Source organism: Pagrus major, chromosome 19 (assembly GCF_040436345.1).
Source record: "Pagrus major chromosome 19, Pma_NU_1.0".
NCBI classification, from domain to species: domain Eukaryota; kingdom Metazoa; phylum Chordata; class Actinopteri; order Spariformes; family Sparidae; genus Pagrus; species Pagrus major.
Window position 1 is genome coordinate 10,304,628 of NC_133233.1, and position 25,581 is coordinate 10,330,208.

At 40.7% G+C, this 25,581-nt stretch overlaps 1 protein-coding gene across 1 annotated transcript in view; it reads right to left on the minus strand.

The window, feature by feature from the left end:
* LOC141014664 (uncharacterized) overlaps positions 1-24,242 on the minus strand; it is a 69,744-nt gene extending 45,502 nt beyond the window's left edge. The window contains exons 1-2 of the mRNA XM_073488549.1: positions 24,181-24,242; positions 22,137-22,318 (exon numbers count right to left, since the gene is read on the minus strand). Coding sequence (XP_073344650.1) covers positions 22,137-22,318; positions 24,181-24,242 — 244 coding nt within the window. The remainder of the gene's footprint in view (positions 1-22,136; positions 22,319-24,180) is intronic.
* Positions 24,243-25,581: the final 1,339 nt, after the last annotated feature.

Genomic DNA, 25,581 nt, shown 5'->3' on the forward strand with positions numbered 1-25,581 from the left:
TGACTACTTTCTCCATCTCTCTCCAGTTTTTCCCCTCTCAAGCTTTAGTGACAAAAACATTCCCTTCCTGACTCTTTTTGTGTCTCTGACTTTTTTGTATCGCTTCTCTTCAAGCCCACTATCAGCTGCCCTCTGTGAACTGGCCTGTAGTGTCGTTCCTTCACGGCTCTGTTCAAATGCTTTAAGTACAGTACAGAGAAACTGACTCTACAGTATGAAGTAGACCAGAGGGTATTCATGTGAGATTAGTGTATGTGCATATGCATTGAATACCTTAAGGACTATGCGTGTGTGGCAACACTCCAGTGTCATTCACTGATAGTGTAGCATAGGAAGCAAATTAACTCATTTCTGCACGGCTGCTCTCTCTCTTTCTTGTCTCTCTCTCTTTCATTCACTCACTCTCTCTCTCTCCGCTCGCTTCAACAGATCGTTTTCATAACCACTTTTCTGAGGTCACAGCCTCGTCTGCAGTAGTCACGCAACCCCTTCGCCTGCTCAGTCAGCTTTACATGCACACACACACAGCATATGCACACACACACTACTACAGCAATACTATACTACACTACACAAAGCCTGTCTTAAAGAGACAGTATGCGGCTCTCTCCCAGCAGCCACAACATGTTACAGACTCCGCTTTTAAAGGGTCAGCATGTCTATTTTTGGCTCTCTGTGCTCAAAGCATTCCTCCGCTGCTGGCAACACACATGCAACCTGTGGCTGCAGAGTGGAAATGCAACGCAGGCTAGAGACGATTTTCAGGTTAAACCTGAAACTTTAATCATAATCGAAAATTTTATATTTATTCTAGCATGCAGATTAACTACAGCGGTGATACGCCTGTTCTGGTAACGCTCTGCTTCAGGGGATTCATAAGAACGATTTCTTCATGTGGTTGGTGCATACTCATGAAGCAGTTGTTGCCTTTACCTCATAACCACATGTAAGCCTAATTTAATGATGCCACTTGCTAATACAGGTGAGAGTCACAGCAATGCATGCAAAGATCAGTGAAGGGATTTTTATGTGTAGAACTTCACTTCTCTGTGTGCGACATAGTGATGGCCATGAGGAGCAGTTGAATTCTTCCAGCATCCAGAAGACAGAGCTTCACATTGTCCTGTCCTCTTGTCTCTGTCTCGTTGCCTCTACCAACACCTCTCTATCCTCTCATCACCTTTCTACAACCAGGATAGCCCAAGGAGGTATATTGAGTAACTGGGGATGACAGGGAACCAGAGGAAAAGACAGCGGGCAGAGAGAAAGTGAGTGTCAGTGATTTATACAGGTTTAGGAAGAGAGAGAGAGACAAAGGGATCATTCACAATGCTGGCTTCTAAAATGCTTGCAAATTCCTACAAAGGTCTGGTTTTGTTGGACGTCTTCTTACATATGAAGTATGTGTCCGAGACCTGAAACCAATATTAACTGACAGTGATGTTGAGACAATGTGCAAAAAAAAAAAAAAAAAGCCATCACATCCTGTTTGGTACCCATGGTTCTTGTATTTTTCACTGGACCATACGCTGAAATGATTAACAGGACACAAATGGGCAGTCGTAGACAATTAGTCTTTTATTGACTGTCCACTAAGTCCCGCACCCCTTAGTGGCTGTTGCTAAACCTGTCCTGCTTTCTGTTCTCAAATGCTTCTCAAACTTTCATAACTAACATACTAATTTTGACCTGAACTGTGACCTTTCCTAAACCTAAGTAGTTTTGTGGCCTAAACCTAACCAAACCGGGACCATTTCAAAACACTTGTCGCTGGTACTCTCCGACATTCATATCATTTTGGGAGTCACTGGCTATCGACCTATTCTGTCATTTACGTAAGTAGAGTTAGTTGAAAATGTGTCTCCAGCTGACTTTTTAATTTTCCATGTTGACTAGTTTTATAACCAGGAGCCTTATAATATGCAGATGATGGATACTTTAAGACCAACCTTAGTTTACACATGATAAATGACTGTTATTTCATTCTCGCATAAACCTTTAGCTACGTATCTTTTTATAGGCTATTTGGACATTCAGTTTATCAAAAATTACAAATATGTATTGATTGCAAATCATTACTACATACTACGGAATGGATATGCTAGTCATGATCATGGCTTTTTGTTTACTGTAGTAACTCCAAATAACTTATATATATAAGTACGTTGAAGTTGAAGTGACATTGGGTTAAGTAATTACAGGTTGCAAACAAGCTGTGCATGCCTACGTTTGTAGCTTATGTAAGAGCAACCTCAACAATATTCATTTGTTGCATACAAACATATGCCCAAACAGTGTAAATGCACAGATGTATTGTATACTTGTATGAACACAGCAAAACCTTGTTGATTTCAAATATCATTACCTGCACTCTAGCTGTATAATCCAAGCTGACAGTTTGACACTTACTCTACACAGAGTGGACAATAATTCTTTACAAGCTGGAATGAGATTTTCCAGCTCATCAAATCTCAGTTTGTGTTTTTTGTCATGACATCACCAGCAGGGGAGGGGGAGGCCACAAAACAGCCTCAATATGGCCTGGAAATTGACTGAGAATTTGGCCCCGGAGAGATTGCATGAGAAGGAGAAGGACTTGAAGTAGCAGGGAGGAGAGGCTTGCCAAGAGAAAAGGCTCAGGCCTGAAGGCTTTTGGCAGGTGTTTTGACTCTGCTATCCATCCAGCTGCTGACTAAAAACATGGGAGGTGTTACAAGAGAATCTATTAGCTGTACAGACAGGCTGTAATCTCTGTAATCTTCTGTCCTTTTAGTAATTTCTAAGAATCCTGCAAATGTTGAACAACACAAATAGAGTCAATCATATGCAATCTTTCAACAAAACAACCAGGATCATTTTTCTGGAAAATCTGAATCATACTTAATTGTCCACCACAGCAGCATTGGCCTCATCAGCGATCATTTGGCTCTGCCAATTAGGTCAAGTGGGAGCGTTTTCTACATGAATTGGCCCATCTGACATTTTAACAAAGATGCTGGTCCAAGGATGGATGAATGAAGAATTGGTATTGTGATGGCCCAATGAATTATGCAACAGAGCTTCTCTCCTATTTTATGCCTCCTTTCTGCCTTTTGCAACCCCCATCCACCTCTCGAGAACACAGCACTGTGTTAAAATCATTCATGGTGTTATCATTCTTTGTGTGTCATGTTGACCTCATTGCAAGAGCCATCTTGTTCAGTAGTTGCTATGCTTATTTAAGGTAAAGTGAGAATGGGAGCAGGATGGCATGAAGTGGATAGACAAGGGAAGTAAAGCACCATATAATAAGGCATCAGCATGTTTTAGACGCTGAGATAAAAACAATGAAAAGTGAGTGAGAGATAGAGAGTGGGAGGCAGGCTGAAGCCACACCCGGCTGAGTCAGGTTGAGGTTGTCCAGGCCTCCAGGTCGAGGAGTGGTGGCACCAAATGAGAAGAAGGATTAAATGGAAGGTTACCAAGCTCAGAGATGGCTAAACAAGCTTTAAACATATACACAATTTCCTTGACATCTGAACAGAATGACATTGAAAGTGACAGATCAAGAAAACATTAAAAATCCAAATAATAATAGGGAAATTGAAAAAAATGGTGGTACATTTGTGATCGGTTTACGTTGCACTGTGATATTTACCATAGCTGATTTATGTGGGGTTAACTCGAATGACATTAATTAAACTTTAATGGGTCCAACTTTATTTAACTAGGTTTGTCCCGCTGAGATGATAAATCAATTTTCCAATAAAGCCGCAGGAGGACAAACACAGAAGAGGGCAAAGCTACAATTTATAAAGAGAGGAGGAATAAGTCTGTACTGCTGCTCTGGAAACTATTTTATTATTCTTTACTGATTCATCACAAAAACATTTCATCATTATCAGTTTACACTTTCTCAAGCGAGACTGCCCCGCTATTTCTGTAGTCAATTCCCGACTTGTTTTCCATAAAATGACTCTTTTGTTTAAGCCAACATGAAAGACAAAGGATTCAAATCTGAACAGATGGTGCGGATGATCTGTTAGCCTATAAAGGGATCCAACAGCACATCAGCTCAAGCGAGAAACATCGACAGACACAGGACAACCAGTATTTGCTGCTTCTGTGTGTGCATGAGAGAGGGTATTTATAAAACTATCACCACATTATCATGCCTGAGACATGTGAGCGGGTGCGGCATCTTCATCCTTAACTCGTTTAGGACATATTGAGGTCATTTTCCCCGGGTTTACACAACATTGCGTGAGAAGGGAAGGGTATCCGGTGGATCCAATTGCCCTCTGTGAGGGCGGCAGCGCCTCCATGAATGTGGCCTTTGAGTGGCGAGAAGCCAGTAGACATGCAGAAAGCCTGTACTTACAGTATCTGGGAAATAGGCCTGATGCGACTTCAAACAGCCACAATGATGTTATTATGGTCCCCTCCCCTCCTCCCTTAGCCTCTCTCTCTCTCTCTCTCTCTCCTTTCTGAGAACTTGTTGCTCATGAGTCACAAGGAAGGAGTCTCCAGCGATTTGTTGTTTACCCTCATATTACTCATGGTAGGACTTGGACCAAACATTGCTTCAATTTTATGCTAAAAAAGCTGTTCTTTGTTATCACCCCCTCTTTGAGATGATTGAAGTGGAATTAACCCAAAGCTATGACTATCTACATTCAAGACGAAGTTGGCGGAAGTGCTTTCACAACATTTATGTTTTTGAGGAAAAAAGGATGACAAAAACGTTGGACATCATACAACAACTGTGGTTTTCTGGGGAGGGAAAACAAGAAATTATCCCTGTTTTTAAAGGTAAAGGAGGGTAATTTTGAGGGGTGTAATGGAAAAGTACAAGCAAGAGTTCTGAAATGACTCTTCCAATAGAGTAATAAGCAATAAGTGAACTTCACACCGACTCTGCTCTTAACCTTGGGCGAACAAGTATTTCACACTCCTTCATTCTAAACTAGGTTATCCGTATCCATAAGGCAAGATTTGCTGTTTTTTTGCCCCAGAAAATCAAATACAACCTCCAAGCAAACATTTGACAGGCGGTATTATATGCAAGGGGTAGCAAAGTTCAACATCATCCCATGCAAACCCAAAGTTTTTACAGTAGGATGGTACAGCACGGTGTGAAAACAGCTTGTTTGAACTCAAATCAGACAGATATCGAAGTCCTGGTTTCACAAAATGACGCAGGTGGCAGCCATGGACGATGAGTGGATGTGACTGAGTTTTGATTTTGTTGCTATATTTACACTGGCTTTTAAAGTCAGCGCAGGCTGTCATATCAACATCTTTTCAATGTCAGAATGTTTGCTGCATGGGCCGGGCTAACTGTTGACAGTGAGAAACTGGGTTAGGCTTCAGAGTGATGATTTGATCACATTTAATTCATCAAATCATGCTGAGAATTTTGGTTCAACACTTGATTTGTCTTGTGCATTTTAGCTAATGCAAAGCAAATTGAGGTTATATAGAAAAAAATTGTTTGACATGGGCACTGTCACACTATCTTGACAACAGAAGTAGTTCTTTACAAAAATTAAAAATCCATTTCAACTTTTAAAACAAGAATAATCTCATCCCATTCGCTGATTTTCTGTACGTTTTCAGGAAATAAAGATTTATACTAATCAATGCTATTCTAATTGACTTCTTAAAACATATGTCTTGTTTTGTATGGCTTTTGTGGTAACATGCAGTTTAAGGGCTTAAGATGTGGAAGCTTTATATTCTGGGCCGCACAGTCGATATATAAACATGCCAAGACTCCACTCAGCTCCCTCTTTAATCTCCCTGTTCTCGAGCTAATTGTTATCCCACACTGTGAAAAGCCATTGCATGTGTTAATCTGGAGACACGGCCAGGGAAAGCATAGTGATCCGTTACAGGTCAAGAAGCACTGCGTCTGAGATCGAATATGATTGAAAAATTATGGGAGTGGTGTATGAAAAATAAACATGGGTGGAAGCCACTTCCAGCTCTATATTTGACAGATGACACAGTGTGAAAACAAGGATTAAACTGTCACTGCCCTGACTGGATAAATGTGGGTGAGTGTGGTTGTGTGTGTGTGTGTGTGTGTGTGTGTGTGTGTGTGTGTGTGTGTGTGTGTGTGTGTGTGTGTGTGTGTGTGTGTGTGTGTGTGTGTGTGTGTATGCGTGTGTGATGCATATTTAAAACATTTGCAATTTGATGATGAAAACAAACCCTGGCACATTAGCATGGAGAAATTCCCTGCTCCGCACGCAAACTTAGAGCAGGGGAGGGCCCCAGTGTGTGTGTGTGTGTGTGTGTGTGTGTGTGTGTGTGTGTGTGTGTGTGTGTGTGTGTGTGTGTGTGTGTGTGTGTGTGTGCGTGAGCGTGTGTGTGTGTTGCTGTGGGTGAAGCCGGCAGCTGTTTAAATTCAGTCTAACAGTGCTCTCCCTGCAACATGCCAATTTAAACACGATCCTCAGGGACAGAAACAGAGTGTGACACGTCTCTTCACCACCTCTTCCTGTCATCTTCTCTCTTTCTCTCCTGTTCTTTCTCTCTCTCCCTCCTCCTTCTTCCTTTTCTTCTTCTTTTTCCTATTGTTACAAATATCCGCTATGTTGCCTCTGAGTTGACTCCTGAATCTCAAACACCACAGTATCTATCCCTCCAGCCTGTGTTGTGCATAGAGCTCACTTATCTTGCTGCGTTAGCCACGATGAGCTCCTGCACCTGATATGATGATCTGTTTTGATCCCTTTGCTCTCTGTCATGTACCATCTTTAAGAGGTTGTGCATTTGCGCCTGATGAATAAGTCATTAGATCAGTGTTTTTTTTTTCGTCCCTGAAAGGTCCAGAGGGTCGGTGCCCGTGGCATCATTTCTAATAAGGTCACAAACACAAAGAAACCTCTGTGACAGACACCAGCCCTGCCATGCTCATGGTAGATATAGATTCAAAATCTTGGACATTTTTGGAGCATTTTGGCAATATGTAACCAGAAAAGGCTGCAATTGAAATGCTTAAAATGTTTGAAAATCTGAATCAGTCAAAGTTGGAGCTGGAGAGGATGCAAAGATTACTTTCATTATTGGTTAACCTTCCAATTTGTTTTCACGATGAATTGATTAATTTTTAGTCTATAAAATGAAAAAATGAAATAGCCCCAAGTGATGTCTTCAAATCACTTCATTTGTCGAACCAACAGTCCAAAACCAAAAGACTCTTCATTTAATGTCAGCAATGACAAAGAAAATCTTTTCATTTAAAAAAGCTGGAGCCAACAAATGTTTGACAATTGCTGGAAAAATGACTGAAACAATTCATTGATAATCAAAACATTTGGCAATTCATTTTCTTTCAATCGACTAATCGCTGCAGCTCTTAAGTGTAGGCACTGATTAAAGGTAAATTTTAAATTTAAGTGCTAAATGAAGTTGACGCGTCAGTTAAAGTAAAAGTGCTGAACTAGGTTGAAGATTCAGCTGAAGTTCAAGCGCTGAAAGTAGCTGAAATGCCACCCGAAGTGTGGTGGATAAATTGGGTTGAATGTGTCAGCTATAGTTAAAGTCTAAAAAGAGATAAGTGCCAGGTGAATGTAGTATAAATTGAAAGATGATGTCAGTTGAAGTGTTGGCTGAAGTGCAAGCACTGAAAGCAGTAGATCTGCAAAAGATCTGAGAACTGCAAGAGTTAAAAGTGTCAGCAATGAAAAGGAGTTCAAAGGTCAGCACAGCCCCACTAGTGTAACTCTGACAACCTCTAAAAGTGTGTGTATGTGTGTGTGTGTGTGTGTGTGTAAATTGGGCTGCAGCAGGCGAGAGATTTTAATTTCATTTGATCGAATTAGGTGACATCTGAGGTAATAACAGCATGACAGTCGCAGTTGACATATATACTAATCTCTACTACTATAATGCATTTATATTGCCAGTTTTGGAGTCACTCCTATATTATATACTTTTTGTTATACTCATATATAAACGGGACGTGACAGTATATTATTATAATGTTATCTAATTGAATAGTTGCATCTCCTGTTTTCAAGAGTTCACTACAAGTGCTTTCAAACCAAATAATGTCATGAACAGACAAAACAACCACAACTTATCCCAAGAAAGGCCTGCAAACATCACTTAAAAATAGCAATCTTCTCCTCTATTATTCACTCACTACATCTTTTACTCTTTTTTTCATCAGTTGAAACTACGGTTTAAGCCACTCAGAAAGCCTCAGAGAGCTTTTACCATGAACTCCCCCAGAGGGCCTGGTGCTAGTGATGTTAGTGAAAATCTCCAGAGGGGACCTGCAATCAAGCATGCACACACACACTAACACACACACTAAAAAATGAAAAGGTTGGCTAATAACCACACTTATCTTCCAGGGAATTTTTATCAGGACAACTTGGCCGGTTTCAAGTTTTTCGGCTGAATTAACAATTTCAGCACATTTATAAATAAAGAAAACGCTTCTGAAATGAGTCATCATGAGTCGATAGCATCTTGGCAAACTTTTTTGTTGTGTGTGTGTATATATACGTGTGTAGTGATGTTAAATCATCACTTCCCACTGGCATTTTTCTTAATGACTTGATGACATTTCAAGTGAGGTTGATACATGAGGGATACAAGACAAAATCCTTTGCCTTGCCATGATTTTTTTTGGCCATGTACACATGCACACACACACCAATGCACACCTCCCAAATACATCCCAGTGAGCATTAGGGCCCTGTTGTAGCTCTGTTTACTGTTGAACACTTAAGATATACCTTCCTTTCTCCTGGCTAACAAATAACGCCTGGGGTGCTGAAGGGATGAGCCGAGCACAAGTCACGCAACAGCCTCTCTTTCCTTCTCCATGCACGCACGCACACACACACACACACACACACACACACTCATCATCTTGACTCACTTGATACCTGGCTGCCTGGGTGAGACATTTGCCCCTGCAGAGCTGTTGCCCTTAAACAATGTGCCTGGACGCTGTCAAGTCAGAGACCATCCTGCTTGTGTTAACTGACGTTTGGCTCTGCTTTGTCTTTCTTTGTGGTGCCCAAGTAAATGTGTGTGTGTGTGTGTGTGTGTGTGTGTGTGTGTGTGTGTGTGTGTGTGTGTGTGTATGCGTGTGCGTGCGTGCATGTGTGTGTGATAAGGTAACGTTGCCTTCAATGACTCCCCCTCTTGCTGAACCCTCTGCTTGCGTCTCTCTCCGTCCTAAAAATATTTTGTCAGGCTCACTCATTCGATAATAATTCGGATGAGAGCAGGAGTTCACTCAGAGTTCAGACTGCTCTGGGTGCTCAGAGTGCAGCTAAGGCCTGCCAACCAATAAAAACACACAAACGCTTTTAAACACCCTCTTGCATCACATTCTCTAGTCCTCTTTAATTAGCCTTTACTATGGCCCCTTTCTCGCTGAAATGCATGCTTTTATTTTTTTGTTTTAACATATTTTGGGTCTGTATCAGTTAAATGTGTATGGTGAATTTTCAACATGCCAGGTCTGAGATTGAAAAAAAGAAACTCCCCCTCAGAGCTTCTCCAAATAACCCTAACTTTATATGACATGATCTGAGGAACTATTTTTACTCGGGCGAGTTACGCGCTCCTGTTTTGCCATATCAAATGCTGATGAAAGGGGACCTCATCTGGCTGACGGTAGTTAGCGTATTGAGCTGTATCGGGTCAGATGCCACCTTTGGTTAGTGATCTTTCCAACCGCATGGAAACATATCGATTTACATTAGGGAACAACAGAAGGGACCGGGCCTGGCCACTGTAGCACACTGAAGCATGCTTCAATTAAGATAAATGGAGGTGACAGACAAAACAAGCGGTCTGACGTACAGTATGGCCGAGCAGCCAGCGTATAGACAGCTGATGACATGTAGTACACGAGTCACGAAGCCACGCAAGTCTTCAGAGAACAATCCTGATTCTTATCAGTAATATCTCATATAAAAGGAATGCGCTTAATTTCCTTGCATTCATTCCATCACTCAATGCAGTGTGGGTATTTAAATATACAGTGAATGTGTGCAGGTAAAAGCAATATGTCATTTTTTTTGTGGCCAAGCTTACTATGTTAAGAGTTCAGGATCGTGATGCATTCAGATGAATTTGCAGACTGTGTAAGTTAAATTTATGTAAGACAAGTTGGGAGAGGATTGGGATGTATACAAGTACTGTACTTGAGTACAATTTTGAGGTACTTGCTCTTTACTCTAGTACTTCCATTTTCTGCTACTTTATACATCTACTTCGCTACAATTCAGAGGCAAATATTGCACTTTTTCCTTCACTATATCTATTTGACAACTTTAGGTACAGATTTAGTTCAAAATATAATCAACAAATAAATTATGATGTAATGTTATAGATTAAAATCAAACTTTATTGATGGATATTGATTGGAATTTTATGAAAGTGACAAACACATACATAATAATTTTGCCATTTAATAATAAACATCATTTTGAAATCTGCATAATCATATACTTGAGTATTTTAGTATATTTTGATGCTATTTCTACACTGTGGTATTGCTGCTTTCACTTAAGTAGAAGATCTGAGTACTTCTTCCACCACTGTGTGATACAGACACAGAAAACTGACCAAGTTTATTGACACAGTTTGTTTAATTTCTTCCTCACTGTCTTGTGATTTCCTCCTTTCACTCGCTGGTTAATGGTTTGGTATGTTGATCCACATCGTGCCAGAGCGGCAGCGTCACTGAGTTCATTCATCAGCCACTGTGAATAGCCTCTCCATTCGCTCGGTTTAGCCATCAACAGATCGCGTTACTGACACCAGTGAGCTTTTTATGCGGGTGGCCATGTTAAATTGGTTGTGCTGTAGCTAATAGGCCCTGGGTGCTCACTGGGAGGAAACTGGTGACCATTTGCACCAGGATGACGGCCAACGTTCTGTTCAGGGGAGTGAATCTTCAATCGGTTCATTGTGTTCTGTCTCTAAAGCATGCAAACAGGACAACGGAGGGACACAGACAAGCTTCACGATAAGAATGTCTGACTATTGGACTCTGCTACTGATTTGGTTGGTTCTGCTGTACATTGCAAAATTGCAATCAAGGCCACATTCCAGACCTTTATTCATATGCATTCCTTTATTGTTGCTAAATGGATTCAGTTTTCTCAAATTCAGTGATCCCACAACAAATAAAACTTTTTCCTAAACTCAGGGAGCTGTTTCTGTGCAGAAGTAGCCGCATGTCACAACAAATACAAAAACGGCTGTTCCGAGGCTTAATGAGTTATCAAATGGGCTTTCAACATGTGGCTTTGGGCAGTGCTGAATCTGTGAGCCATATTGCATGTTTGCATGGAGATCAACAAAGTCTATTTGTTTGTTGTGTGGGGGGATGAATATAAATTGGAAATGTGAAATTAGTTCATCTAAAGCCAAAAGGGGAGTCGTTGGGGTTAAGCATGCTGGAGTAGCGTGCTTATAAAAATAGCGCAGCTACACTGCAAACCAATAGCAGAACAAATGTTTGCAGTAACAAATATGTCTGCCAATAACATTACATTACCATGAAGTTTAAATATACTTGACTTCAGAGCAGCTTTTGAGATTTCTAATCTAATTCCATGATAATACAAACTATGTAAAACAACAGCTTGGAGGGTTCGTAGCACCGCTGCATTCTTAAAGTGCTTCCATAATATAATTATCAACCTAAACTCCAGGGGCTTCTCTGCGCTTGTTGCTTCCCTCCCTGTCCCTCTGCGCTCTGTGCCGGCAGAGCGGCGCGCTAGGCAGTAGCTGTGGCAGTAATTACACAAGACAGCTTCCAACAATAGTGTTGGGCCAACAAAGGCTTCTGCTCCCCCTGCATGAGTCCTGGCTGTCTATTCACACTCACTCAAACTCCAACACACACTCTACCCGTTGGTTCACACACACAAACTTGCACACAAGCACACCTCCTATTGCTGCACGGCCGCCACTAGCTGTTACAGTTAGCGTCTAACGGGGGGCCCCCCTCGGCACTGATTTGAGTAATTCACTTATGGCCTTTTGTGATCCCAGGGGGCTCTGTTGGCGCCCCAGGCCAACAGAGTCCAACTCCACTCAAGCGAGTTCAGTGTCTGTGGCACGAGAGGCCAGGCAGGGACAAAGCCAGTGTCATGCCTTTGATTCAAGCAACTAATGAGTTAGTTGTGAGGATCCTAAATGCATAAGGCGGCTTCTCCATTCATGGTTCTCGACACATACAAGGGATTAGCATGGCTGGCCTGTCGCACTAGTTAACAGCTATTGTGTGGCTGATTGCTGCGGAGGGGGCGAACACACATGCAGGAGGGTGGGAGAATGAGCCGACGTGCAACTAATGTGCAATTTAGCATGGAATCATCGGGCGGATAATAACTACATGTTAGCCACAACAAAGGAAATATAACAAGATTTGAATTACGACATACAAGCAACTAGTGTGAGTTTTCTGAACAGCTTGAGGAGATAAAGCAATAAAAATGGTCTCATCCTACCTGAAGGAGCTGTAATTCCACCTTAAATCATTTTATTAGTGTCACTTTGATTAAGGAATTCATAGTTAAAGAGCTACTAGATTATAACAGGTGACAAACAAATAGTACAACTTTTTTTTTAAAGTGACACTAACATTGGGACAATACAACCCTCCCTTGGGTTTGATTGGTTATTGACCCCATAGTTTTCTACAATGGGTTCTGGGTAAAGTCAAGGCAGTATTGCATATAAAGGTGTTCAATTTTTGTTGATTTACTTCAACTGGAAAAACAAATAATGCCATTATAAGTATCCACGTTACTGTGGCGTATAAACCTATTTCAGTCTAACCCCATTCACAAAAAATGAACGGGCTTTTTGCATGCCAAAACAAAGCAAAAGAATTATAAGACCCTGAGCACTGGCATTAAGTTAGTCATAACAGTGAGAACGCATTTACATTTACACTGGAAGTGTATTAAGCGGCCATACATCTACCTTTGTATATAGAACTCGTTGCACGGAATTACAGACATCGCATGTGGAGGAAAGAGGAAGGAGAAAAGCCTGAGCACTGGCATTTAGCCTGATCACGCACTCTTCATGAAGCACATGGAGATGAGAGGTGATTTTCTTTCACAGAGGTCAGTGAAACAAACAGAAGGGCAGAACCCCATAGGGAGGAAGAGGGGAGAAAGAAGGAGGAGGATGAGGTAGAAATGTTCATCATGGTCAAAGAAAAAAAGAAAAAGGAAGAAAAGACAGAGAAAAAAGCAAAATGTCTCTGCTTCCACTGTATACACACACAGAGATTGGGTCAGAGATCCATTATCTCCCTGGATGTTCTTAATCAATACACATCACAACATCTTATACGGGTTTAACGGTGTATGGTGATCACTAAAACTTATGTGAACCACGATGAGAAGCTATGTCAAATGATCTAATGAACTGTCAAGAGAAAACGTGTGAATGTGACCTGCCGGTTACAAGAAAAAAAAAAAGCTCAAATGCCACTTTTGCCCAATTTCAGAGAAATATGTCATTCACAGAATCACCTTTTATTACTCATAATGTAAAAGGCTTGTAACAGCTCAGGGTGAACTGGAGATGTCGTGCCACAAACACCAGAACAACGCTGGCAGGTCCGCTTGTATGTCTCCAGGCTTGTTGTGACATATGAGATTTAACTGATATGATGGGCTGATGGGTCGAAGTCCCCGCATCCTTTGGGCTTTGATGCATTGCGTGCTGGAGGACTCAAATGTGCAATCATCCAGCGTAACCAAGACATCAAAAAATCAGCATGTAAGCATCGATTCACAGCTCGTCAAGTTGATACTAATTACCCAAGAAGTTTAACTGATTCCTGGTGATTTCTGTCTCCTATAGTGCCGCTAACAGTGTGATTGGGTCACACAACAGGGGTGACTGAAAAGGTCAAAGGGTTCGACCTTCAGTGAGTTTGAGTGTCCAGTTCAAAAAATGTATAGACAGATGAAACAAATGGGTTAATGAGCTGTGCAGTTAAGTACTCAGCATATAGTCTCAACCAGTGATACTAGTGCCACAGGTCAACGCTAATAGAGTCCTTGAAAGAACCACAATTCTTTTGATTCTCATGAAATGGCCAGTAAACAGGAGTCTACAACCATGTTAACAGCTTAATGAGGCTGTACTTAGGCACGGCTGGTGCTTTAAGCTAATTGCTGATACAATGAGAACACTAACATGCTGATGCTTAACAGGTATAATATTTACCATCTTAGTTTATCATGTTAGCATGCAAACATGTGCTTATTAGCACTAAGGTACACCTGAGACTGATGAGTTTGTCATTAGTTTTGCAGGTGTTGAACAAATAAGTTGACCTTATGATTTCACAAGGAAAAATGTCATGTGATCACCAACATCAGTAGGATTCTTCATCTGGGCACAATGAATGGCCATACCAAATTTGATGCCAATCCATCCAATAGTTGTTGAGATATTTCAGTCTGGACCAAAGTGGTGGAGGAACCAACGGACAGACCAACCAACCGGAGCCGTACCACTAATGTAGCTAAAAACACTGTAAAATATAAACTGAATAAACCTTTCTTCATTTCCAACTCTTTTTAAAAAATCATTTCAATGTTTTGAGTAATATTTAATGTCCACGTTATTGCAAGAACAGGATAAGTGCGAAACCTACATTCAACAAGTGCCTTATCACAACATAGACATGACATCTGTTCAAATACTGTGAACTGATAAGGGTGCTAACTCTACCCTCTGTCCAAATATGCAATGTTCATAATAATCTAAACAATGGCTCTTAGGTTTACTGTGATGATCCTGTCAAGGTTGTTTCCCAAACCGCCACCCATGCTGGGATAGGCTTCGGGACAATAACACTCTTATCTTATGTTGTGTGAAGACTAAAAACAAGGTAACAAAATGGGGAATAGGGGACCCACTTTCTCTGTAGATGTAAAAGGCTTCTTCTCCAGTAACAAAAACACAACAATTCTTAGTTTCAGGTTATTATACACTAATGAAAGCATAATTTTGATAATTATTAATGATCATTCTGAGTATCATATTCAATTTCTGCTAAAAGATCCCCTTAAATCTGTAGCCTTTAAGAATATGAACAACTGTGGGCTGCAGTCAGCAATTCACTGGAAATTTCGAAAGCAAAGACATTTTGTTAAAAACCGTAAACAACAGTGAAATGACCACATCTTGACCTTTCTGTTGCTAAACCTTTTCACTTCATTTATATTCCAGGCAGCTTGCTGATTTGTCTTGGCCTCTGCCCTACCCAGCTTGTCTGCCTTTGGGTTGCAGAGCATAGGGAAGGAAAAAAAAAAAGCGTGGGGTCACTGAGAGTTTAGTAAACACAAAGTCCGACTAAAATGTGACCTGATACACATTTTCACCCCTTCAGCAAAGACTCCGTTCATAAACAGCTATCTCATTGCAGCGCTTCCTCTTTCTGCAAAAATGGAATGTATTGACTCGACTTGATACAGATTTGACATGAAAAGGATTAACCCAAATAGTCAGGGAGAGAGGGGGCTTACATCCGTGAAATTCTCCTCAAATTTGTAGATGAGACTGTAGATCTAGACTGATTGCTTTTTGTCTTGTTCCGTCCTTCCTCTATTGCACGATGGTTGATTGGTTACAAAACCATCTCCTGTCTGCTGGTTGACGTCACAGGTGGCGTAGGCCTGGCGTGAGTCTGAGGGTTCTGTGGTCTTCCTCTTCCTCTTTTATTATAGCTCAGCCAGCATTTAGAGGCAGACAACAACACATGTACTGAAACTAGCCGGCACGAGTTTGGAGATTAGCAACACAGACGCAGATCTAAACACTGATCACTGTCGTATTGGCATCAGCATTTCAAGTTACCAAACTTGGCATGGATAGGTTTACTTGCACTCACATCTCTCATCATATTTGTGGGCGTCTATGTGTGTGTGTTCCCATACGCTGTCAACACCCTGACTGGACTGACAGTTATGAGAGAAGGTGGGGCTTTAATTGAGGGCTTCCAGACACACACACACACTTATAAATACACCTTGATGTGATGTGGATAGATTTACACCGCAGACATTTATATTTGGCCATGAGATTTGTTTTGGTGGTAACTTTAGGGGTTGTTATGATGCATTGCAAGAATTGATGAGTTTCAGGGCAGATGATTTACTGAAAGCAAAGCAGTACAAGTCATAAAGATGGTTGGCAATTGTGTGTTTTTAACAGGAGTTTTGGTGTTGATTTCAGTGTTGTTGCTAGTTAGAGCAACAAGATTTTTTTTTATTTCATCTGCTTGTTTGTCCCACTCAGGGATGATCATCAGATTGAGCTTAGAGATAATAAAAACAAACGCAAGGTCCTCAACTAAATAGTTAAGCAAATGATCTCCCTTTAAAAGTTACCTTGCTCAATGAACAGATTTTTTTTTAGATAAAGTTTATTTCCGTGATCAATTCTAGAAATAGTACTTGTAATATTCCAAAGAACAGCACAAACTTTTTCAACCCGACTGAAAGTGGCGACACAGCTGCCACTGTGAAATGACAGCAGACAGTCTCCGTCTGGGCTCAGTAATCAATCCGTGCACACTTGTTGCACTTTTTGGCTTCTCCCCAAAAAACTTGAAACTGTCAAGCCTCCATAGAGTTGCCCCTGCCTTCTCTACTCTAATAGCTGCTAGACTGTTGATTCTCTTTGATAAATCCAGTCATGCACCTACTCATAATAAGTGGGTATTTGACTTAATGAGCTGCGGGTTTGGAACCCATTTTTTCCCCTCTTCTCCTCTATCAGTGTTGTTTTATTTATTTATTTGTGTGCTGTATTAATTGAGATATTTTTCTATTTAATTGCACCCCCTTTTTCCTTTTTCTAACCTACTGTACTCTGTTTTGATGTCTATTAATAATTCTCCCTGCTACATTATCTTCTTGTCATTTTTGTTAAAATTAGGAATAAGGTCAGAAGAACCGCCAGAAACGATATTGCAGTTATTTGTTTGGTTTTGACAGTTTTGTGCACCATATGTGTGATTTTCATGCCGTTTATACATGTTAATAAATCACAAACAAGAAAAATAAAGTATAATAGCAGGCTATTATTTTTGCATAACAGATATATACATATGCCAAAAGCCAAACAAGAGTCATGAATGTTTGTTGAAATAAAAACTGTCTATGAAGGTGCGATACTTTCTATAATGTAGTTTTACAATATCTTGAAACAAGCAACAATAAGGCAGATTCCTCCACAAGTATCAAAACAACACTAAATACAAGAAAGCTTGTCCACCTTTTTAAGGGGGGTTGTGCAGGATCTTGAGGTGTTTAGTAAAACCACTGAAACTTGATGTTGGTCACAGAATTTTTCCACAGACAACAAAAACGCCCGCTTGAAAAAAAACTTGAATGAAATTGGGGCAATAACTGAAAAACATTAAACATGCAAAAATCAGAAACACAATGTAGTTTAAAGGTCCACATGATAGTGAGGACAGATAGAGGTGGATATGTGCAATGAGACATATATAGGGATTAGTGTCGGTGCTGTATTTTTTCCCAAGGGTGTGATGGGGAATCTGATCGCAGTGCCACAAATGTCGAGACCTGTCAAAATAATCCTCTGTCACACCTCACCAGAACCAGCTCATCACACGGCAAAAACAGCCACCAAGGAACCCAATCCATAAGCTTACATGTTTTATCATGAACTTTTTCTAAAATGTGACCACATTACACAAAAACAAAGCCCACAAAAGCGGCGCCAACATTGCTTTAGATTTATTGAGACACATATCATGCCGGCAGCTAATGTTAATGCATTAGCATGAATTACATCAACTTATATCTAGCCTGTAGCAGTGCAATATAGCCTGAACATTAGGGAGAGGGGTCTGTCCTTTATTATGTGGTCTCCAAGCCCCTCTGCCTTATAACTCCCATCTGATTCTCATCACAAGCCTTGCTGCCTTCTGCTCTTGTTAGAGCCCATTTCAATTCATATTAGGAACACGGGATAAGAGGGAAAAGAGGAGGAGAGAAAGGAAAAGGTGATTGATGAGCATGAGGGTGCATGTCACATTTCCTTGAATCAAATTAATGACTCCTCATCTGTTGCTTGAGGTATCATGATTGCTTTTAAATACAGAAAAACAAGCCCCTCTCTGCATCTCAGCAAAAATATAAGTTAATTAAAAAGAGATCTTTCCCTTAAAGGTTTTACTTTAATTACCTGATCCACTCCAAAAGTATGCTCATAACCTGAGTACGTTTTTCGAAAAACAAAGCAAAATTCGAGTTTCAAATAATGAGATAAACAGCAGCGAAACACAATCAGGACTCCAAAACAGAAAACACACACACACTTACACACACACACACACACACACCGGGGGAGAATTAAAAGCAATCGGGGCAGAAAGACAAAGGAGGAGGGATAGTTAATCCTTAGGGTAAATATTTAACAAGCTCAGCAATTACAGTGAGGGCAGAGGCCTAACATGGAAGAGAAGGGAATTACAGCCTGCTGACTGTCAACACACACACACGCACACACACTCACACAGATACTCACATGGACCTACTCGCTGGAGGAAAAGGCCTAAAAATGCTGAAATATAGATATCCTGACCTAAAATAAAAATTAAAACATGGGACAAAGAGCCTGTACACAGCCTGTAGGCTACGAGCTGATGATTTGGATTTTTTATATTATTGTCATTATTTTTTAAGGGGTGGTTTGCCCCTCTGGACTTGCGGCCCACTTTCACTGGCCTCGACATGCTTTACCTGCGCCATGGCATACTTAAACTTGATTAACTGTATTTCCATTGTGTCCTCTCAACAATACACCTTTGCAAAGAGCTTAAAGTCCTCGGGTATGTGTTCAAGTGTGAGTGGGACTGTCAATTTCAAAATAAAAATCTGTACTTTACTTTAATAAAATTATATACAAAGTAGAGCTGCAACTAACAATTATTTTCATAGTCGTTCAATCTGTCAATCATTTGCTCAATTACCTGATCAGTTGTTTGGCCATTAAAATGTTAGAAAATGGTAAAAATAACAAATTTGAAAAGCTGAAATCAGAGAATCTGACACATTTAAATTTAAACTGAATTTGAGTCAAATGATTTATTGATTATCAAAATAGGTGGTGATTAATGTCATAGTTGACAACTAATCTATTAATCAATTAGTCATTGCAGCTCTACTAAAAACAGGAACTAAATTTCTTCAATCAATGTCAAATTGTTTCTATTTTTTCTGCTGGGGTGGCGTGTCAAAAAGCAAATAGAGCCATCTCAGGTGATACGTCTCATTGTGCATGTGAACACTTCACAACTGAATCTCATGAAATATGATGAATAAGGGAAAGTGGCTGAAGAGAATCTGTTTGATGTCAGTTTTTATTTACACATACACACACAGGCGGGCACGCTGACACGCACAGCCTAGGGGTATATTTGCATAAAGTGCATAGGTACACACTGTTCACTGGGCTCCACCCTTGAGCAGTCACGCAACACAGACAACAGGTAGTATGTGAGCATGCTTCCTAAACCACCTGCTACTACTTCTTCTTCTCTGTCTCTAAGCCTTGTAACACATGATATTCTCATAACGGTCCTTTAATTACATAAAACAACCTGTAGCCAAATCCCATAACCTCTTGATCAAAACGAACTGAACTACACATCAGCCATAACTCAGGAGCCATTTCACACAGTCCCCCCAGTGGACAAAAAAGAGAACTGCATCATTATAAGTGGAAAAATCCTCCTCTAGAAGACAATTTTTAAATGCAAATGAAACTTAAGGTTGCAGGTTTCTTGGTTTCGTAGCATGGTTTCAGTGAATGACTCACTGCTAAAAAGAAGAAGAAGAAGAAACAAAAAGAGCAGATTATGACTGTTGTTCCAAACCACAGGAAGGATGTGGATGCGTACTTGTGCTGCTCATCTTAGATTTATCTGGAAAGGCTCTGGCCACGCTCCATGTTTAAATATCAGTGGAAAAACTGCAACCATTCAAGGCGAGTGAGCTGACCAAAGAGAGGGAGGGCAGAGATCACAGATGTATGCAGCGCCAAAATCCCTCATGTTCCACTCTGATTAATCTTATTAGTGTAGCATCAAAAGGCAGCTAAGCCGGTCAGTACTGCCACTGATATAACAGGCATCCAGCAGAGGTGGAGCAAACAAACAGAGCATTAATGCATGTTGGAGAAGTTAAAAATAGAAGATCCTAAAATAATTCCTGATGAATACAACCTTTACTGTTAGCACTAGTGCCCAAACACTTCACGTAACTTTGAAAAGTGTGCACAGAAAGCTATTAGAAACATAACCACTCATTTCAACACACCTTTCAACACTGTTAGCTGTTTCACACACATGACTGAGCCTCCATTTTCCAATAGGGAGGGGGGCCATCTCAGCTCTCGCTTCGCACTGACACTCCTCAGCACCGCTCCTCACGTTGGCAGCGGTTGCTGTCTTTATCTCTGCGTGATCCCTTATCCTGAAAAGGCACCTTTAATAAGTCCGATTAGCACCTGTGCTGCTACTTTCCGTGATGGCTAAGCTAAGTGAGCATTCAGGGTAAAACAACTAATTGTGTGTGTGTGTGTGTGTGTATGTGAGTGTGTGTGTGTGTCTAAAATTGCATGACTCAGGCCAACAGGATGCCAGCTGTTGGGTGCCATGCCAAGCCAAGGCAGCGGATGATGGAGATTAAGGGTACTGCAAGGATCAGAGGAGGAGAAGGTGAAAGAGGGGAACCACATGTGTTGAAGAGGAGATGGCTACAAAACTTTCCTGTAAATCCCAACTTCTCCAAGAAAACAGGACTTTCTTTCAGCCCCCAGGACAACAAAGGCAGTGCTTCCTCTCTGCTGCCCTCCCTTTCCCCTCATCCTCTACTTACGAGAATTTTCCCTGCCAAGACAGAGGGAAGATGCTTTTTCTCCTAAATAAAAAAACACTACCTCTTGTCTTTAGAGCTGTCGCATCCAGCTGCGCGTCCTGAGTTGATAAGGCAGCCGCTGAGGCCACCGGCAACGCAATCCGTTCTGAAGCGGCCCATGAATATTTGAAGTGGATTGTGGAGCAACACGAGCAGAGGAGAGGAAGGGAGGCGTTCGGTGAATGGTGGGAAAACAAGAGCGTGCCTCAATATACCTTTTAATAACATGTGACTACAAGACACAAAGGGATGATGAGGATTTGGGATGGGGGAATAGACAAACAGTGCCTCATATCTACAGGGAGCAACACAGGAGAATGAGAGAGATTCTCTCCAATATCCAAGAGTTCACCTATTATAATGCAAACGGGGATGTGTATTGCATCTCTTATCTCAGTTCATGTCATGGCGCCTGGGGGTTTTTCACACATGAGGCCAAAAGACAAAAATTTCAAGTTCATGACTCAGGTTATTCTAGTTTAAAATGACGCATCAGGCACATAATCAGACTTCAATTTTTTGCTTAAATTGTATTTGAGATGATTGGGAGGTGTCACCCTGATGCACTACTGACAAATGATAGAATGAGTGCAGATATAAGCAACAAAAATTAATATACTGTGTATAATCTCTTATACACAATCTCACTTATGTGTCTCTGACCATTACACACACCAGCCTGAATCCTGAACATCATTCAGCACAAGGGTTTGACTCATATGAGCAAGATTGTTTTCAGCTTTTAAAAGGAAATATTTTTGAAATGATCTTAACCATCTTAATCTTTAAAGTAACAATTTCCTAAATATATCACAATAGTATTCATGTTTCTTATTTCCTGAAACCAGGATATTACTGCTACAACTACACATGACTACCACTATTATAGGTAAAATATTTTTGCATACTTAAACCTACTTTGCGTAATTAACTTAGAATTAATTTACATTTGTTACAGTGGGTGAATTGTATAATAAATACATGTCACAGGTGGACAATAATAACGTATTTGCCAATGTAGCAGCAGATATTCAATTACCAACCCCATATTAGTCAAACCCATCTCAACTCAACAACTTCATACGAACTCAAAGAAAAACACACACATACACACACACAAATACACTGAATTTCCCCCAGCCCTTCCACCTTCCACTACAAATGTCATCTCTCGACCTTTACCTTGGAAGAAACTCTTGACGCGGAGGTAGGAGACTGCGAGGCGCAGCACGGACAGTTTGTCCAGCTTGGAGATGACATCCGGGGGGAACGGCAGCAGGCTGGCCAGCCGGTCCAGCTCAGCATTCAGCCTGTCCCTGTGCCGCTTGGACGGGTTGGTTTTCTCATTGGCAGAAGACGGCTTCCTGATGATGAGACGGGCAGAGGAGAGACAGATAGACGGGGTCGGACGTGTGTGTGAGGACAGAGGTCATGCACTCAGCTGTGATATAAGTATCATTTAGCTAAATGGCCTCATTTAAATAATTTTTTCTCAGTGCAGAGACACGCAGAGAAGCTCCTCAGCAGGCAGTAAGTGAAAGCAGCAGGATTAACTTGTTTAGTTTCACTTGTTGGAGTCATGCTACTGTTAATGGCAAAGTTAGTCTAAAACTCATCTGCACTTCATGACACAGGCTTATAAAGCTTACAGTCGGCAGTCTTGGTCTAAAAGATCATATTAATTATCAGTCATACACATTTTTTAAATTCAAAACTCTGGCTAAGATCCTTCATTCTAGATCAGTTGGAAAAATAGGGCACCAAACTTTTAAAGTAAGACAGAAATAGCAATCTCCCAATTTTGCTTCATACTTTTTTCCTTGTTGTTATGATACAAATTACGATATCATGTTTTGTGTTACTCTGGTTTTATAGCGAACCCAAGTAAAAACATATGACAGAAAAACCACACTTTGCACAAGTCCCTATGTCCTTCAGCTGTATTTCCTTTTGACTCAGCCTTCCCCAGCACACCAAGCACCACACTGATTTGTGTTTCCCCCAATGACAAATTTCTTTATTTGTCAGTTTGACTCATTACTTCTCAACAAAACAAAACAAAACAAAGGAGTTAAGAGCTCTGCCATGCCAACATTATCTCGCTGAAAAATATCTTTTATAAGTCCTGTTCTGTACCAATATCTTCTGTTGCTGTCCCGTTCTTCTCTGCAACTCCTGATGTTAACAGTCTCGGACATATTGCACTTTCCTCTTCTGTGCCGCAGAGAATGCAAAATGCTCTTCAGGCACAGAGGTATTTGTGTATTTTAGTAAGGTGTACCACAGCTTCACCATCTGAACTTAACATGATCCGCATATGTAATAGTCAGCTCCGGTTTCCACAGCTGAGTGTTTCTGTTCATCTCCGCAGACACAGAATACTTTTACAAAAATATAGAAAGGAATGCATGTGAATGTCTTGATCGGATTATTCAGCTCAACAAAAGTTTAATTCACTTGCAAGTCCAGCAATATTTAAGAAAAAAGGAAAAGAAACACCAATGATTAACTGAAGCTCCTGAATTATACCTCAAAATCCCAAATTGTCCAGTGGCACAACTGCCAAACTACAATTTCTGGAGTATTTTTCTACCCCGAGCACATACAGTATCAACTTGATGTGGCAAAGCTTTCCTCCTCAGCTCAGCAGCAGAAGCAGGGTAAAACATGAAAACTTTATAAATGCCACAGGCCTTGTTAAATTACCACTTCCCTCTTCAAAATCTTATATAAGCCACGATCCACTATTCATGACAACAGCTGACAAGACCGTCCAAAAAAATCTGCATCAGAAACTGTGGACTGCCTAAAACACCATCAGCAACCTAACGCACACTTTGACTCCTATTCCTGCGGGTAAGGACGTACATGCAAAGTTAAAAAAATAAATAAATAAATTTAAAAAAAACTTAACTACAGTGCCAATAATACAAAAACACACTTATAAAAACCACTTGATAATGACTTATAAATAAGTGATATATTATTAATAGTATGTTTGAGAGAAATAATCATAAGTGTCAGACTGATAATTAATTGATTATAACATCTTATTCAGGACTTATACTGTTATTTTCACACTTTCAAGTTGCTGACTCACTAACTTCCTGTGATTGATTAGAATTTAGTCACTCTTTAATGTACCACATCGTGATTGAGAGTGCACATTAGCAAACACTTGTCAGCAGGCACTGATTGAACAAAATAAACAGCAGCGCTCCTTAACTGCTTTTGGATGGGCTTCCTCCTCTTTCTGCCCGCGTACATGCAGTCTCCCGGAGGGATCATGGTCTTGCACTCCGCGGAGGTAACAGGTGCGCTGCGGGTGAGACAGAGAGCACGTTAAGTTCAGTGTGGCTGGAGAGAGAAACTTTACACATGTAAAAAACTGTGAGAACTAAAACACATTCAGACAGGCTGTTGCACAAGATGACATTTAAAGTCATTCCTTGGGGGGGAAATTGCATTTAATCCCTACATTTCTAAAAATGAAAGTGAAATAACCTAAATTAAGCTAAAGTTCAAATTTAAACAGAAGGGTATGTGAATTAGTTAAGATTTATGTCATATGAAAGCTTAAGAGCCTTCAAACAAGTGCCAGTAGTTACAAAATAAAATACCACGCTGGTGCAAGTGATCTAATCAATATTTTTGAAAAGCAAAGAAGACATGCCGGATCCTTGGAAATGAATTATAAAATAATAATCCTATTAAATACACACCAACACGTCCAACAGAAAAATAAAAATAAAAATAAAAGCACTAACCCAGAATATCGGTGGTTGTCAGTTAATTCCAGTATAATGTTGGATGTTGGGTCACATTCACTTTAAGTGCAGAGCAGAGATGCGTCTCCCAGGGTGCACCGACACCGTAAATGCCAAATGATAAATCCAAGGAAAATAAAATAATTCGGAGAGGTCCTGTATGAGCTCCGAGCTGATGTTTTCATCAGCTTTGCACTGCTCGGGGCAGATGTTGGCTGATGCTTTATACCCAATTGAGTCGCCTTCACTTCCTCGCGTTTCAGGTGGCGGATTCCTCTGAATGACATGTCGAGCTCTTCGCACGCAACTCTCTGCCTCACAAACAGAGCGCGAGGGCACACACACACACACACACACACACACACACACACACACACACACACACACACACACACACACACACACACACACACACACACAGGCTTAGCTTATGCTGCTTTCAAGTACTGCCTGTTTATAGGAATTGCCACCTACATGTTTGTAGCCTACATGGTTTCAAATATTAGTGGCATGTGATTTTTATATTAAACCTAATAATAAAAAACGACATGCTCACTGTGGCTGTTATTCATTTTTTGCTTACTTTCACAGGCTAAGTAAGCTACTTGGCAAAATTAAGAGTTGCGTGCGTAGGAGCATTTTCTCTTTATTTTGTGGTTATTGCATTTTTTTCAAAAAACTCCACCAACAGTAACATATTGCACTTGGCAGAGGGAGTGGATTCTGTGTTAAACTGTGTGTATTTTCGACTCAATTTATCTCAAATACACGATGAGTTTTTTTTATATTTACGAGGAGTACATGAAAGCAGCAGTAGCCCAACCCGACCCCAGCCTGAAGCCGCGCGCTGCACACACACA